Source organism: Molossus molossus, unplaced genomic scaffold (assembly GCF_014108415.1).
Source record: "Molossus molossus isolate mMolMol1 unplaced genomic scaffold, mMolMol1.p scaffold_m16_p_11, whole genome shotgun sequence".
In the NCBI taxonomy this organism is placed as follows: domain Eukaryota; kingdom Metazoa; phylum Chordata; class Mammalia; order Chiroptera; family Molossidae; genus Molossus; species Molossus molossus.
In genome coordinates this window covers 47,141,906-47,158,728 of record NW_023425346.1, presented here as the reverse complement: position 1 = coordinate 47,158,728, position 16,823 = coordinate 47,141,906, and the positions used below count along the sequence as shown (strand labels likewise).

The following is a 16,823-nucleotide window of genomic DNA, read 5'->3' as shown; positions in this document are numbered from 1 at the left end:
CCAGGGAAATTTTATATTCCTAAAAGCTGTGTTCATCAAGCTCTGATGAATTGCCTGTTCTAACCCAGGGTTATTTCTGACTTCCAGCCATGGTCAGTGTCGGACGTTGAACATTTGACTGCTCTGCTCTCCTTCTGTTCCTTACTGGTTACCCAAACTTGGTTTCTTACAGTGCACCTTTATCATAATTTCCAAATCACAGTTTCTCATCTTTTATTTGTGTTTTAAACGGAAGCATTCTTCTTTACAAAAAGCATCACAGCTCTCTGCTGAAATTTAGAAGCACCCTAGCTATATCAGGGACATGCACATTATTGCTGAGGTAATCTGGTTTTCTGGAGAGATCACCAGTGGCCTTCATTTTATACTTATTCATTAGCGTGTTGGTTTCAGAGGGTGACATTTCTGACTGTGAACTCTATCTAGAAGACACCATCAAGAAGCTGCAGACTCGAACTCTAAAAGCATATTTTAAGACACAAGTGATTGATTAATTGCATGCCTTATTTATTTATTTATTTTGTTAATCCTCACCCAAAGATATCTTTCCATTGACTTTTAGACAGAATAGAAGGGAGGAAGGGAGAGAGAAACATCGATGTGAGAGAGACTCATTGATTGGTTGCTACTCACATGACCCAGACCAGGGCTGGGGATCAAACCTACAATCTAGGTACGTACCCTTGACCAGGAATCGAACCCCCATGACCCGTTGGTCTGAGGGCTGACACTCTAACCACTGAGCAAAACCAGCCAGGGCACATGCCTTATTTATAACATTTCATTGGTCTGTCTTTACTGGGGGAAAGAGACTGCTGAATAAAATGAAAAAGAGAAAAGAGACAAAAGGGCAGTAGAGTCAGGACAGGTCAGGAATACCACTGCAGGTGGATCATTGTTGTTCCTTTTTACAGCTGAAAGAACGAAGGAGTCAAATGCATATGTTCCATGAGGATTACACTGAAATAGAATTTTGTTTGTTTTTCTGTATGCACCCAAAACCTAAAGAGCCAGTCAGTTCCATTAAAGACTGAGTGACCCGAACCGTCTGGGGTTGTGGGGTTGTGGCAGCTGCACATTTATTGGATTATCTTAACCACGCGGCACCTCACCCGCCTCCCACATGGGTGCTTGAGCTTACCTGATGTGTCAAATAACGACCCCATCACAGACGTGTGTGTGGAGCCCGAAGTACAATCCATATTTTGTAGCACTTGCAACGTTCCATGTGCTTTTCATGTAAACATAGGACATTTACTTATGTTTGTGTATCTGAGGATTGAACGTTTTGTTTTCTTCCAGAAGGATCATATTCCAGCACTTTTGGGAATGGCAACGGCGTACATGATCTTGAAACAGACGCCCCGAGCCAGAAACCAGCTGAAGCGGATTGCGAAAATGAACTGGAACCCTGTTGATGCTGAGGACTTTGAGAGGAGCTGGCTGCTGCTTGCGGACATTTACATTCAGTCTGCCAAGTACGACATGGCAGAAGAGCTGTTAAAACGGTGCCTGCGTCACAACAGGGTAGGCGATTGAAGAGTGAAAAAATAACTGTTAACCTGTATTATATAAGCTTTCTACAATAGGTTATTTGAGAGTGCTGGTCCATTTCTAAGGATTCCTCTGTGTGTGTGTGTGTGTGTGTGTGTGTGTGTGTTTTGAAAATTCAGTGTTTATCCTTACCACAATCAGGAAATAAACATGAATAATAAGAAAGAAGCCATTTGCCCTTGAAAAATTTTAAAAATAGAGATTTATGCAGTTTCAAGTTTCAGCTGTGGTATGCCCTACTTACAGAAAGTGTTTTTGGAATGTCAAGTATTTGCCTGTGATTACCCATGCCATCTCAGAACTAATGAAAATTGCAGAACATTAATTGCAGACGTCTGTCCCTCCTAAGAAATACTCCAGGGCTGCAGCTGCATGCCATTCCACCGTATTAGAATCCACTGCGCATAATCTACTTTGTGGGGGGAAGTCTTCTCAGCATTTAATTTGATTTGTTGAATAAGTCATTATCTTTAGGTGTGAAATAAAAAATCTTAAAGTCCTTAGAATTTAAGGCTCTTTACTTAACAGTGCATTTTGGCCTTAATCACACACACAAAAAGGATGTCTCATTAAATAAAAGGGTTGGTTTTTTTTGTTTTGTTTTTTTAATTTTTTTTTTATCCTCACCCGAGGACATTTTTCCATTTTTTGTTCAGATAGAGTGGGAGGGAGAGAGAGGAAGAGAGAGAGAAACATCCACACGAAAGGGACACATCGAGTGATTGCCACCCGCACAACCCAACCAGGGCCGGGGACAAACTGCAGCCGAGGTACGTGCCCTTAGTGGAAACCGAACCCGGGTCTCTCTGGACCGCAGGCTGACGCTCTAACCGCTGAGCCAAACCGGCCAGGGCAAATAAAACATTTTTTAAAGTTAAGAATTTGTTACTATTTGTTGACATAATTGTACTCAACTTAGAAACTTGAGGATATGTATCTGTATGGATTCATATCAGTTCATTCAAATTTAATCACAGGAAGTTGATGTTTTATTTTCTTCAAGAAAATTACATTACAAAATGGATCATTTGCTTTTTAAAGAGATCATCTGAGCCCTGGCTGGACACTGGCCGGGGTCCTGTGGGAGGCAGCCAGTCAGTGTGTCCCTCTCACATCGATGTTTCTCTTTCTCTTTCTACCTGAAGAATAGCGTCGGGTGAGGATTAAAAAAAGAGAGGGATCACCTGATACTATTAAATTACCTTCTTAGGAACTTTAAAAACCTAAAACATGCCCTGGCCAGTTTGGCTCAGCGGTTAGAGCGTCGGCCTGTGGACCAGAGAGTCCTGGGATGGGTTCCCGCTAAGGGCACGTACCTCAGTTGCAGTTTGTCTCTGGCCCAGTTGGGGTCGTGTGGGTGGCAGCCAGTCGATTGTCTTTCTCACATCGATGTTTCTCTCTCTCTCTCTTTCCCCCCTCTCTCCCTCCCGCTCTATCTGAAGATAAATGCAAAAAATGTCCTCGGTGAGGATTTAAAAAACAACCCCAAAACTTCAAGTCATTTATCAGTTTATAGTGTATACATCTAATTTTAAGTTAACTGGCCTCGTAAAACAGAGAGCACTCACTCAAAACTGCCAGATGCTTGACCCTTTCATGCCAAGTCTAGGATTAAGCAAGAGTGCATAGGAATTAAGGCTTTGGTGCAGCTAGAATTTCAGTTTCCAGCATGCTGTCAGCAATGCACTGCATGGCTACTATAGAGGCGTCAGCCCTGCTGATTGGGCTGGTCAGTATTCGAAGCATCAGATTCAGGAGGTAGAGTTTGGAAATCTTGAATTATGTAATTTTAAAAAAGTGGAGATCATCCAGATCGGGAACAGGAAATGCACGACATGACACTAGACCATCTTGTCATGTCAGATGGCAAAGAAGCCAGGGCTTTGCGGCTTGGAGGCTGGCTGTCCGCAAGCAAAGCTGTAGAGGCTACTGTAGACCAGGCAAACATGATCACCACAAAAAGCCAGACTATGAAGTTTATTGGTCCTGGCTTGGCAAACCAGCAGTGCCACCATCAAGGGAAGTATACAGTAACCTAGAACACAGAGGTTCTGAAAAAAAGAGATGTTTCCTCCAAGAAGTTTTGAGTTGAGGTTCATGGTAACTGCACCAAGCCAGATGAAGACAAACACCTCTGCAAACAGGCCATCCTTTTCACCATCTGCAGAGCCTCTCTGAGCATTACTGCGATGTCGCACAAAGGATCAAAGAGCCCTATGAATCCCAGTTTCTTATTCTATTTTGTCATCAGTTGGATGATTCTTACCTTCACTCCTTAGTAAATTAGGAAATGGAAATTAAAACCCTGTGAAGTGAAAGCTCAGCTGAACAATGCGATTCACACTGGAGCTTTGCCTCTGGCCCTGTTTTGTCTCATTTTGGAGGTATTTTTTAACGAGCTGTATGTGGAAATGATAAGGGAGCCATAAAGCACTGTCAGCCACTATGTAAGGAAAAGAAAAAAGCTATCAGAGATCAACTGAATCTTGTTCAGGACCCAGGAACCAACTTGAAGACCCTCTCACTAACAAAGTTGGGAAACTTTAAACATCAATAGGAATAAAAAGTGCAGTGAATTGAAACACACTGTTTAAATCCATGAATTTGCACAGACCAAAAAAAGCAAACAGAAAAACACATCGGTCACCACTGCAATATGCTAACGAACTATTTCAAAGGCTGGCAAGTAAAGGTAAAGGGTCAGCATGTTTCCCACCGTTTCCGGATAAACTGTCCTACTGGGTAACGAAGTAACAGAGGAGACGTTTCTCATGATGGGTGATTTCCAGCTAACAAATGAAGAAAGTCTGATAGAATAGTTTTCAGCCCTGATGAATTAATGAATGGGTGTGACATTACAAAAAGAGACTCGGATATATGCGCCTCCTGACGGAAGAACACACCATCTGTGATGGGGCTGGCCTGCGGCAAAACAAGTAGAGCACTCGCTTTGGTGTAACCTGTAGAGAGGCTCTCGGAGCCTCAGTAATTATCCTGGATGCTGCTACAACTCTGTGCTATAGGCTGTGTGGCTTCTAAACAAAGCACATTTATTATTCATAGCTCTGGACTGGAGTCTGAGATCAGCGTGGGGGGGGGTGCTCATCCGGGTTGCAGATTGCTAGCTTCATGTTTCATCCTCACCTGGGGGAAGGAGGGCAAGAAAATTCTCTAGGGTCTCTTTTATAAGGCATGAATCCCACTCCTGGAGCTACACCCTCATGACCCAATCACTTCCTAAGGACTGCACTTCACATAGGATTTCAACATATGAATTTGGAGGGGACACAAACATTCAGTCCATTGTAGTAATCAAGATAAATAATAATTTAATGCAATATTATTTTTAAAAAATCAAAATGTTAAATAGATAGCATCTGACAATGCCATGCTGAGCTACAATGAAGCCTGAAGCAAAAGAGGGAATGAGTGTCCCAATATCCGTGTATGTTTGTGTGTGTGTGTGTGTGAGTGTGTGTGTGTGTGTGTAATGGGTCGTGTTCTTAATGAAAATATTATTGCTTTATTTTCTTTCATTAAGGTCAAGAGAGTACAATTGTAATAATTTTGTTTGGATATAAATAAAATGTTCAAACTTAAAATACTGTGAGTTTTAACGTATCTATATGTCAATTTTTCAATTTTTTAAAAAGTAAACGTTCTAGAAAAAAAATTATTATAGCCCTGGCCAGTTTGGCTCAGCGTTTGGAGCATCGGCCTGCGGACCAGAGAGTCCCGGGTTCGGTTCCTGCTAGGGGCACATATCAAAAATAATAATAATAACTATTATTATTATTATAAAATACCAAAAGAACATATATACTAGGATGCACATTTTTTCCTTTGCCTCAGGTTTCAGAGTGGCTTGGCAGGGCCTGTTCTAATGAGGATTTTCACCTCTTTCCGCCCAAATCAAAATCAAATCCAAACCTCTAGGTCTAATGACAGTTTCCAGAACATGCCAGTAATATGGCCGTATATTCACTGAGCACCAGAAAGATGCACTCAGCTCATGATGGGCTTTGAGAAACACTAGAACAAGCACTCTTGTTTCTGTTACATTGATGGCAAGAGACAGAAAGACGGAGAGATAGAGGGGAAACCTCTAGATCAAAAGAAGCTGAGAGACATTTCAATGAGTCACACTGAGTGGGCCTTATTTTAATTCTTATCCTAACAAACAAGAAAATTATATTGAGACCATTTGATACTTCAGTGGTGACTGGGTATTTGATGTCAGAGAGTTGTTACGTTACATTTAGGTGTGACAAATTTTGAGTTGTGGTTATATTTAAGGAAAGGTCTCATTTTTAAAGAAGCATAATAAAATAGGGTTGAAATGATAATATTTGATTTTTCTGATAATACAAAAGGACACGTGTGGGAGGTAGAGGTGAAACAATATTAGCTATGAGTTAATTGTTGATGATGTGGACTCATACTCTGTCATTTCTATATCTGTGTGCTTGAAATTATTCATAATAAAATGTGTCCATGTATATGTGTAAAATATAAATTCCCTTTCTTCTCACCCAAAAGTTCTGAGTCATAGGTTTGAGATGGGAACTTGGCCTCAAAATCTTTTATTAAGTCCTTTAGTTGATTTGACTGCCTAGCCAACATTGAAAACCACTGTTTTCTGTGTGCCGTTTAAATTAGTTAATATTGTTGCCCTCTGTGGTCATAAGCACCCCATAAAATCTTAGTGGTATCAAGTTTAATCTATTGATCCATCTTCCATTTTCCCTCAGTCTTGTTGCAAAGCTTATGAATATATGGGCTACATTATGGAGAAAGAGCAAACGTATACAGATGCCGCCTTAAACTATGAGATGGCCTGGAAACACGGCAATCAGACAAATCCAGCAGTGGGTAAGTGTGACAAATTAGACACGGTTTTCACAGGAAACTTGGCTTTTATTTGTAAATCTTCATTTACATGCATTTGACTTTTAAAAAAACAAAACAAAAACAAAGTACACACTAAGAGCCTATTTCCTTTGTCAGTCATTCTGAAAAAATAAATTTTGTATTCACAATAAATTATTAGCTACTAATAGTTATTAAGTGTCATTTCCTAAGATTCAAATTTGTCCTCAGCCACCTTAGAGGACATCTAATTCTGGCCCCTTCTCTCCCTTCACCCTCTGCTCTTTCCAAAATGGAAATCCTGGGGGCAGAAGTGTTCCATTGTCAAGGGAGTTAGAAAAACAGTGCATTCAGTCAGGTTCCGCAGATATCTTCACTGTAGATGTCCTCAAAGCCTTTAAACCCCACTGTGAATTGTGACGCTGTCACAGAAGGCACGTTTCCCATGATAATTTTACCATGAGACATTTGTTCTCCCTGAGTGTCTGGAAACGTCATCGCGTTCCCATGGTAGACTGTGTGTTTGAGGACTGCCAGCTTCCAGCTACACTAACAGATGAGTGGTCACAGATACACTTAATGACTCCGTCCCCCCACACTGAGGGAGCTCATGCCCATGCTTCTCTGTCTTCACACAGAGTGGGTGCATGCTTCATTGAAACGGCCCAGGTCTGTCTTCCGGAGCAACCCAGAGCCCTTTTCTTCTACACCAGTGGCCCTCTAGTCCCAAACTTCTGTCCTGTCTCTCCTGAGGTTTCTCTTCCAACCATCCTCACTGGTCCATTTCTCCTGAATCGTGCTTCCAAGTCTTTGACCCTCCTTGTTGCTGTCTCCTGGAAACTGAAACAGTGTTTTCCCACCTGTGCTTTGGGACAGTTGGTGAGATATGTATGGCCACAGAGAGAGAGATGAGTGTGAGGAGGTTAGATTCCATGCCAGTTAAGTTTGGGAAAAGGTGTCTCATTTGTCCGTGTCTTCCTGACCGGTTGTACCAGAAACCAACCAGTTAGTTCTTAAGTATGATTTAGGATGGAATTGTATTTATAGTGAAGCTATTTTTAAAGTTAGGCATTTAGTAGTTGTTAATTCAGCCTAAGATGACATCTGTCTTTTTAGCAGCCATATCACAGTGTGGATTCATTTAATTTGGAGTCAAATAGGTCATATTTACACCAAAGGCTATCAGTTCAGGACTTCCCCTACCTTATATTTTTTTGTGATTTTACTAGACTCGTATAGAGCACAGGAACTAACATTTGCCGATAGTATTTTTCCTTTTTAGGTATTCTACATCTTGCAGAATAAAGTCATCTTGTAAAATGAAAATTCCATAAAACCTTTAAAATAAATACATGTAATTTTTATACTTTGTTCCACAAAAAGAATGCATTTGGAAGTTACATTATTTAAATATACTCTTCCATGGAAGACTTCAGCAAATATAGAGATTCCCACTGACTAGTTCTTTCATTGTGTATTTTATAGATGACTTTATCAGTTCTTGTGCCTTCTTGAGTAAGCATTTCTCTGAGGCTCTCAATTCATTCTTCAGTTTCTTCCTTAACATTGCCATCGCACCTGACACACCCATCCTACCTGGCTATGTTAATAATGCATTCCCCATTTTCACTTGTCAGGATATTCTTAATATGGTCGCGTTCTTTCCATGGGATTCAGGCCTCAGTATTGTCCCTGTGAAGGGCACCCGGAACGGACATGCAATGAGAGAGGAACACATTCTCGGTTCACTCGGCTGTCACATCGTTCCAGCCCCCTCCCTCTCTCCACCCCTCCCTTTCTCTCCGCTTGGTGCATGGGTCGATGCTCAGCCCCTGAGCCACACCCGCCGGGCTCCTTTCTAAAAATTTTTTAACAACACGACCTATCAAATGTCTTTCAATATTAAAACTCTGTACTTCTATCTAATGCATTGCTTTCACACACAGAAAAATTTGCTAGTATTTGTGTGGTGCTCTAAAAATTTTAAAAGCTTTTCACAAGTATTTCATCTTTAAAAATTATAATAAAATAGAGAAGAGTTATTATTTCCATTTTTTAGACAAGGAGGCTTGGAATTGACAGCTCAGGTGACTGGCCTAAGGTCTCAAGGCTAGTCAGCATGTCAGAAACCAAAACTTAAATCTAGATTTTTTTTGGCTGTAGTGTCCATGTAAAGTATGTTTAGCATGACGTCTTAAATTGTTTTCCTTTTTAAATGTTACATTCTCTATTTATTAGTCCATTTTAGAACTTCTTTGTAATGGTATCAAGTTTACCTTTCTGAAACTTACTGTTTTCATCTAGGACAGTTATGAGTGTGTGTGTGTGTGTGTGTGTGTGTGTGTGTGCACGCGCACTTCCACATGACTACATTAGCCAGTTATTTTTTTTCAAACATTTCTTTGAAATTCTAAAAGTTTGTTTCAGTACTTTGATTAGAGCCCAAGAGCAGTGTTCAGATTTCCCTTCTAAGTGGTAAAGTGTAATTTATTAATTACATATACTTTTACATCATGTTATGTCTTATGTATTGCATACACTGCCACCATTACTTTTTTACCTTCCCGTTAGTTTGCTCACTGTTATATTATTCTTACAGAACAACAGTCATTTAAGAATGTCTTTTAGCCCTGCTGGATTGAGGGTCGTCCCATGGACCGAGCGGTCCTTGTTCGATTCCTGGTCCGGGCACGTGCCCGGGTTGTGATCTCGATCTCCAGCAGGGGGGCGTGCAGGAGGCAGCCGATCCATGTGAGAAACACTGATGTCTCTCTCCCTTCCTCTCTCTCTAAAAATCAATCAAAACATATTTTTTGAAAAAAAAAGGATGGCTTTAAAAAATAAAAATAAAAAATGAGTGTCCTAACACTTTTTCTTTCTAAATTGTCATCATTTGAAACATGACATTTCAGGATCAGCAATTGTGATCCTTGTTACTCATCACTGATGTGGAATATCTGATGAGTAATCCACTCTATTCTGGGCCACTCTCCGCCTGCTCTGCCCTCTCCCCGCCTGCTCTGCCCTCTGCCCATGTCCTCTAAGTCCTCTTGGTTCCTTTACACATCCAGTACGTTCTGCCTGAAAGTGTTCTCGCTTCACACCCTCTTGGCTCATTTTATGCCTCCTTCAGATTTCAAATGTTGCCTGACACCAGCTCCTCCCCTACCATGTTCCTTATTGTAGCTCATTTGGCCTGTACCTTGATTTCAGGGCGTTCGTCTCAGTTTTGAAATTATTCAAATGTACTTTCTTTCCACATAGGCTATAAACCTCGTGACTGTAGGAACAAGTTTGCCTGGTGCTTTGTCAATCTCTGCTGTATAAATGAATAGCTGTGTTACCATTTGCTGCCCTATGATGAGTTTTTACTGTAGCCTGTAAGTTACAGAACCACACTGGTGGGATGGCAGTCTTCTGACCCACCAGTGTATTCACTGTGGTCCTTTCTTCATCTCCGTTTTCTTTCCTGCCTGTTCTCCTTCTGGTCACTCCGCTTCCGTGATCCCAGCTCTTCTGTCATAGAGCAGCCACCTGCCTCTGTTGGGTTCCCTAATACGTAAGCACATGGAGGAGAAGGCAAAAAAAAAGGTAGTACTAGCGGTGTGCTCTGGAAATAGTACTCATTATGGATTGTTTTCTTTTCTTTTTTTTTTTTTTGTCTTAACAGGGTACAAACTGGCTTTTAATTACTTAAAAGCAAAAAGATATGTGGATGCAATTGATGTATGTCACCAGGTAACACTGCAGTTTTGATTTCTTACAATCTTTCAGATGCACAGTTTCCTACTTTTCAGTTCATTTCAAGCTATACATGAATAGAGTCAGAGGATGTAGTATTTACTTAAATGATTTATCAAATGCAATTGGGAGAGAGGATCAGTTTTCAAAGTTTAGAAAATAATAAAGTTTACTTAAATAAAAACATGTTTTTAGTTAGACTGCAAATGAAATAAAACAGTGTCTTTAAATTGGCAGATATTTGAGCATTGTTAAAGATTCTCCAGGTCATTTCATTATTCTGTGTAGAAGTTCTGTGAATGTGTCTAAGTGTGGTTACTAGAGAACTCAAGACTTATAAATTAGACCTAAAGGATATTTTTGTAATGTAGAAGTCACTTGATTACATTTCAGTGATTGAGCCCCTACTAAATGATCCCTTACTAAAATGACAAATAAGTTGCAGTTTTAGAATTTGCCGTCTCTTTATATCAACATTATCCCATTGATATTCCATGTAAAGCATTATATTAAGCGTTGTGAGAAGCTCCAAGGAAAGCTCCTTAAAAAGAGTTGTATGATGGCCCCTATTCCAGATAGCTGTGTCAGCATCCTTGTAGTACATACTTGATCTCAGCGACTGCTATTGATTCATGAATCTCTGTAAACCAGGATTTCACCTTAAGGTTAAGGTTGTACATTAATGTAAGGTTATACATTAGAATCATTTGTGGGGTTTTGTCAGTTTTTAATGACTAGCTCCCCACTTCTAGACCCACTACTGGAAATTTGTATGTTTCAAAATCTCTCCAGGTAAATCTGATGTATGCTCTTGGTTAAAAATAATTCTCTAAAAGTTCATTAAATATCATGTACAAATAGCTAAATTTTTAAAATATTTTAAATTGTTGATACGTAGTTGTTTTCTGCTGCTGACCTATTGGGGAATTAATTGTATCTGTTTGTTGTATTTTTCACATGTGGTATTCATACACTACTGTTTTCATCTAATAACTTAAATATGAGTGAATCATCAGATCACATCTCAGATGCCACTTTTTAAAATTGTGGTTATATTTGCAGTGTTAATACAATGAAACCTCAACTGTAATGTTCATTACATGTAAGTTTTATAGTTCTCTTGTTTTTGATAATTACAAGTTCTTATGCTTCTTGTTTTGTTTTTATTTTTGCTCTCTGTTTTTGCAGGTCCTTGAAGCACACCCAACTTATCCAAAAATCAGGAAGGATATTCTTGATAAGGCTCGCTTATCTTTAAGACCTTGAAAATTATTTTAACTTGGGTTGTTGGTTAAGTGGGAAATGAATCGGAGTTCTTCCAGTTCAAAATTGGTTGGAGCTACTACTTTGCAGTACAAGCATACTTTCTTTCTCCAGCAGAGGCCGCTGTTGTAATACAGAGACAGGCTATTGCAAACGGAGGTTTCCTGGTGGAGAAGGTGAATGAAGTGCTGGTTTACTTGATTCAAGTAGATGCAGATTTTGGTGTCTCTGTGGTCAAGATTATAGCCCATTTACATAAAGAATATTTTATTAAAATCTAGGTAATTATGTATCCTATGTCTTTCCTAAGTTCATTATTTCGTAAAATGTATTTAAAATACAACTGTTCTCCGGTAACATTTTTTTGTAACATGGTTGTTTCAAAGATCTGAACAGATTTTCTTGTAAATAACTTACAAAAAAGAATATATATTTTAATAAAGATTTTAGAAATGTATGGTTTGTATTCCTCTTGGAACTCAAAAGACATAGTAAGTTTTGCAAAATTAGGGTGAGCTTCTCATGCAGTCTGGAATGTCAATGAGTAATATTGCAGAAAATGTGACTTTCCTAGGAAAAGATCTTTTTGGAAAAATATAAAGAGTGTGAGTTCCCCTTCCCTTTACTGAACTCATTCTTTCTGCTCTCGCTGCCAGTGTGGATTTAAGAAATAACCAGTACCTGAAATCCATTTAAATAGGTAAACCTTTATAGCAATATTTAATCTTAGTGCAAAAACTAGGCCTTTTGTTGTAATTTCAGACACTGCAACATCTGGTGGAGAAGGGTGACAAAATACTTTTTGTCAGCAGGGACTCACAAAGCACAACATCTGTTCAGCCTACTGTCCTAACACCATCCTAGAGAGCAGTTGTCACCCTTTGTGACAATTTTTTTATTTTTATTTTTTCTTTATAGATTTTAGAGAGAGGGGAAGTGAGAGGGAGAGAGAGATAGAAACATCCATGAGCAAGAACATCGATTGGCCACCTCCTGCATGCCCCCCACTGGGGATTTGGCCCACAACCTGGGCAGATGCCCTGCCCGGGAATCAAACCGGTGACCTCTTGGTACACAGGTCGACACTCAGCCACTGAGCCACACCGGCCAGGCACCTTTATGACAAATTTAACTTAATCTTAGTAAACTCAATTCTTGGCATTTTTAAAAATGTGTTGTCTACATCTTTTTCAGTTGTCTTTACAAATACAATAAACAGTCTTCAATTTCATTAGCATTTTTAGTAAATACAGTATTTTAAGTCATTTCTTTAAGTGACCTATGTTTATTTCTTTTGAGTTACATTTTATTTCTGGCCTCTTCTCCAATTTTCCAAAGTCCTTTTAATTTCAGTTATATCTTATAAAGTTCTCTTTCACCTACCTTTCTTTTATGGCAATTCGTAAAAATGTTTAATAATAAGAGCATTTATGAAGCATTTCGTATTTTTTAAAACACTTTCACATGTCTTATTACATTTCATCCTCAGAGCTCTATAGCATAGGGATTATCATCACTGTTTGCAGTTCTAGAACTGTGACAGACTATCTCTTTCTCTGTAATTCAGGGGGGAAATTTATCTTTCTGCTTGAATAGACATTGGTAAGGACATCATATAAGAGAATAGCTTTAGCAGCTCCAATGAACTTGCATCATGGAATACTAGAATCATGGAAATTGGATAGAGAAAGTAGAACATCTGTTCTCTCAGCAAGACATTTCCAAGTCAGTTCCCCTACCTGTTAAATGAAGAGTTTGTTTTTGTTTCTTAAGCAACCACTTATTTTGCACCTGCCATTTGTTACATACCATTCTGGGAACTTTCCTTTTGCTATATCTTTTAATTATCACTCAACTCTCCAGAGAAATAATATTCTTAGTTTTCAGATGAGGAGCATGAGGCTCAGACTAAATGATTTGCCCAAGGTCACAGAGAAGTGTCAGAACCTGGATTCCATACTGGCCCAGACATTTTCAAAGTCCACACTCTATTTCCTATATTAAGATACTTTTTGTGAGTAAGAGAGGCTGTGTCTGTAAGAAAAAATTAATTTGTCTACATCTGGCTAGCAGATGAAACTAAGCGTTCTATCACAGAGATGGCTAAGAAATGAGGAACAAGATGAACTGAATGGAGTGAAAAGTTCTCACAAACGTAGGAACTGTCAAAGAAAAGTCTAAGTGCAGAGCAGAGCAGATAGCTGTCAAGAACATGATTTGAAGTCAGACAAGCCTAGGTTTGAGTATTGGCTTTTCCACTAGTAGATGTTTCCTCTTTCTCTAGTGACATAGACTCTCTGAGCCTTGGTTTCTCATCCATAAAGAAGCATGTAAGGTAATAACCTGCCTCAGGTGGTTTTAAGTATTAAATGAAAGAACATATATAAAACCTCTAATGAATCTGATTCACTTAAGCTCTTAATAAATAGTAGCTCTACTTATTTATTATTATAAGTGGAACAGGACTAAGTAGTAATTGCAACTGAGAAGAACCTTCAGCAAAAGAGAAAATGCAGTCCGAGGTGAGATGAAGAGGACAAGAAGTTCCCCTGGAAAGCATAGCCTACAAGGGTGCAAGATTCATACTCATTCTCTCCCTCCTTCCACACACCTTTCGTTTCCTCCCTACACGCCTCCCTCACTCCTCTCTCTCTCTCACACACACACGCTCCCTCCACCAAACATGCTACACTCTTAACGTGCATAATCTAATTTCATCCGTCTCAAACATACTTTTGCCCTACCTGCTATTTGGCTTTCTCTACTTCTATCCCATACCCCTATGTCCTTACTCCAGGCTTCCCTCTCTAGCTTATTCTGTCTTCCATTCAGGTATCAGTATCACCTCCCTAGAGGCCATCTTCATATCCAGGCCCACAATCTAGTAACCATCCTATCATTCTGTATCATATGACCCTTTTAAACGTTCTATTTAGCACTTAACTAATCTCTGATGCTTTTCTTATTCACTAGGGCTTGGTTTTTGACCATGCCTTAGGTGATGTGCCCAAGATCACACGTCCTGGAAAGCTGGAACTGAAATTGCTCTGAGCTGCTCCTTCAAGGAATCATGTTAATTGAGACTTGGGGACCTACACTCAGGATGCAGAGGGGCAGGACACAACATGAATGAAATAATTTTCCACCTATGTGGGAGCTGACTACCAACCCGCCCATGCTAAGGAAGCAGTTACAAGTTTAATGCACTCTGACCTTGGTATGGTGAACTGGGGCCTAAGAAGAAATAGCTTTCTTCCCCAGAAGTCAAGAACCTAGAGGAATTCTGGAAGGGTTCTATGTATGGACAGGTGAGGAAGCTGGATTGAACAAGTAGATAATGGAAACCAAAAGACCAATTAAGACTGATAGGAACTATATCTTAGGTTGGGTCTAGAGACCTCAAGTAAATAGCCTCAAAACAGGATAAAAACAGTGCTAGTGCTGATTGTGAACCCTGAAAGAAAAAAGGACACCTTCTAAAAAAAAAGGCTCTTGGTGGCTTACTGGGCTTAAACAAAAAACAAAAAACACAAAAAAACAGATCCTGGCCATTTCTGCACAGGGTCCTCTCATGCAAACTACCTACCTCCACACTGAACTACCTGGCTGCACTGTGACTCCATGAGCCAACTCTTATAAAGGGGTTCCTGGAGTCCTATTTCAACCAATAGGACTGAGGCTATCCCCACCCAACCGGAGCTGCACAGCTCTGACCAATCAGAGTGGCTCTACTCTGATAAGTCAGGATAGTGCCTTTGGACCAATCAAACTGAAGATTTGGAGCCTTCATTTGCATGAGAGTGGACCAATCAGAGACTAGGGGTGAGGACTCAATATCTATATAAGCCAGATCCCCTATAGCTCAGGGAATGCACTTTTCACCAAAGACGGAATACTGCCTTTCCCTGGCTACAGCTGAAACACCAGAGACATCGCGCTGGAGCAGGTCAGAGTGGACTATCCATCCGGGAGTGGAACAGAGCAGAGCTGCCCAGCAGGAGAGGGACCCGGCCTCAGGACTGCCTGGTCCCAGAGCTGTTCCACGGCCATGTGTTCATAGCCATGCTGTATCATGTTAAGCTGTTTGCACTGAATAAACTTTCCCTCTTCGCTGTGCCCCAAGTTGGGGATTCCTGTTGGCATTGGATTGATGCCCACGGCATCAGTTGACATGATAAAGTAGCAAATGTTTTGCGTTTTGTTTTTCATGAAAGATTGGCAAAGATGTAAGGAGACCAACACATTCCCCCAGGGCTGGTGCCGTGCAGTGCAGTCGGGCAGTTGGGCAGTTGGTCTGAAGAGCAGTTGGGCAGTATGAATTAAGAGCTAGTCCTTTCCTTAAGTAATTCCATTTAGAGAAACATATAGGAGATACTCAGAAATGTTCTCAGATGAACAGTGCCCTGACCGGTTTGGCTCAGCGGTTAGAGCGTCAGCCTGTGGTCCAGAGAGACCCAGGTTCGGTTTCAGTAAGGGTGCGAACCTCGGTTGCAGTTTGTCCCTGGCCCTGGTTGGGTCGTGCGGGTGGCAACCACTCGATGTGTCTCTTTCACATCGATGTTTCTCTCTCTCTTCCTCTCTCTCCCTCCCGCTCTATCTGAACAAAAAATGAAAAAAATGTCCTCAGATGAGGATAAAAAAAAAAAAAAAAAGAACAGCAAAAAGCTTGGCTTTTTGGTTGTTACCAAAACATTCAACATAAATGAAGTGATCAAATATATTAAAATTTACCCAGTGGAGTACCAGGAAGTCATGGGAAACTTTAAAAAAACTTTTCAAAGATTTTTTAACTGCTAAAATCTCGTAAAATAAGTGAAAAAGCGGGAAACATTACTTCATATATTAATTTTCAAAAAAATAAATACATAGATACAGATATACAAACCTATATGAAATGAATCCAATTTTAATAGTTACAGCTGAGTGATGAAATATCTAAGAATTTTTATTTCTCTGCCATTTTTCAAGTTAACTACAATAAAAATATACACTAAAAATAAATTTTTTCCTTTTTTCTTTACATAAGCTGCTCAAACTTGCTTTTTGATGACTTTTTAAAACTTTTGCTGAGCAAAAATGAATAGGGGAAAAAAAGGTAACATTCAACTCCCAACCCACACTCTTTACTAATTATTTAAACGAAATGTAATCTCGTTCATTTCAGTTGTCAGAGAAAAGGATTCAGAAATTAGACGACAGACTCTGCCAGAAGATAATAATAAGAGTGGTAATAGGCTTCATGACGGAAGACCCGAAGATTGCTCAGGAGAAAGACAGGCACCTTTTGTCAAAACGAGTGAAGAGTGCAATCCTGTAACTATAGAAAGAAGAGCAAAACTGGTTCTCTCCACTTTCAGTTCATTATCTAGTAACAGTTTTGATGATCCCACCACAGT

At 39.8% G+C, this 16,823-nt stretch overlaps 1 protein-coding gene across 1 annotated transcript in view; it reads left to right on the top strand.

Annotated features, from left to right (window-relative positions):
• Window positions 1–11,775, top strand: part of TTC21B (tetratricopeptide repeat domain 21B) — a 75,071-nt gene extending 63,296 nt beyond the window's left edge. The window contains exons 26-29 of the mRNA XM_036254768.1: window positions 1,303–1,527; window positions 6,306–6,426; window positions 10,094–10,161; window positions 11,353–11,775. Of these exons, the coding sequence (XP_036110661.1) occupies window positions 1,303–1,527; window positions 6,306–6,426; window positions 10,094–10,161; window positions 11,353–11,430 (492 nt within the window). The 3' untranslated portion in view covers window positions 11,431–11,775. The remainder of the gene's footprint in view (window positions 1–1,302; window positions 1,528–6,305; window positions 6,427–10,093; window positions 10,162–11,352) is intronic.
• The last annotated feature ends 5,048 nt before the right edge of the window (window positions 11,776–16,823 follow it).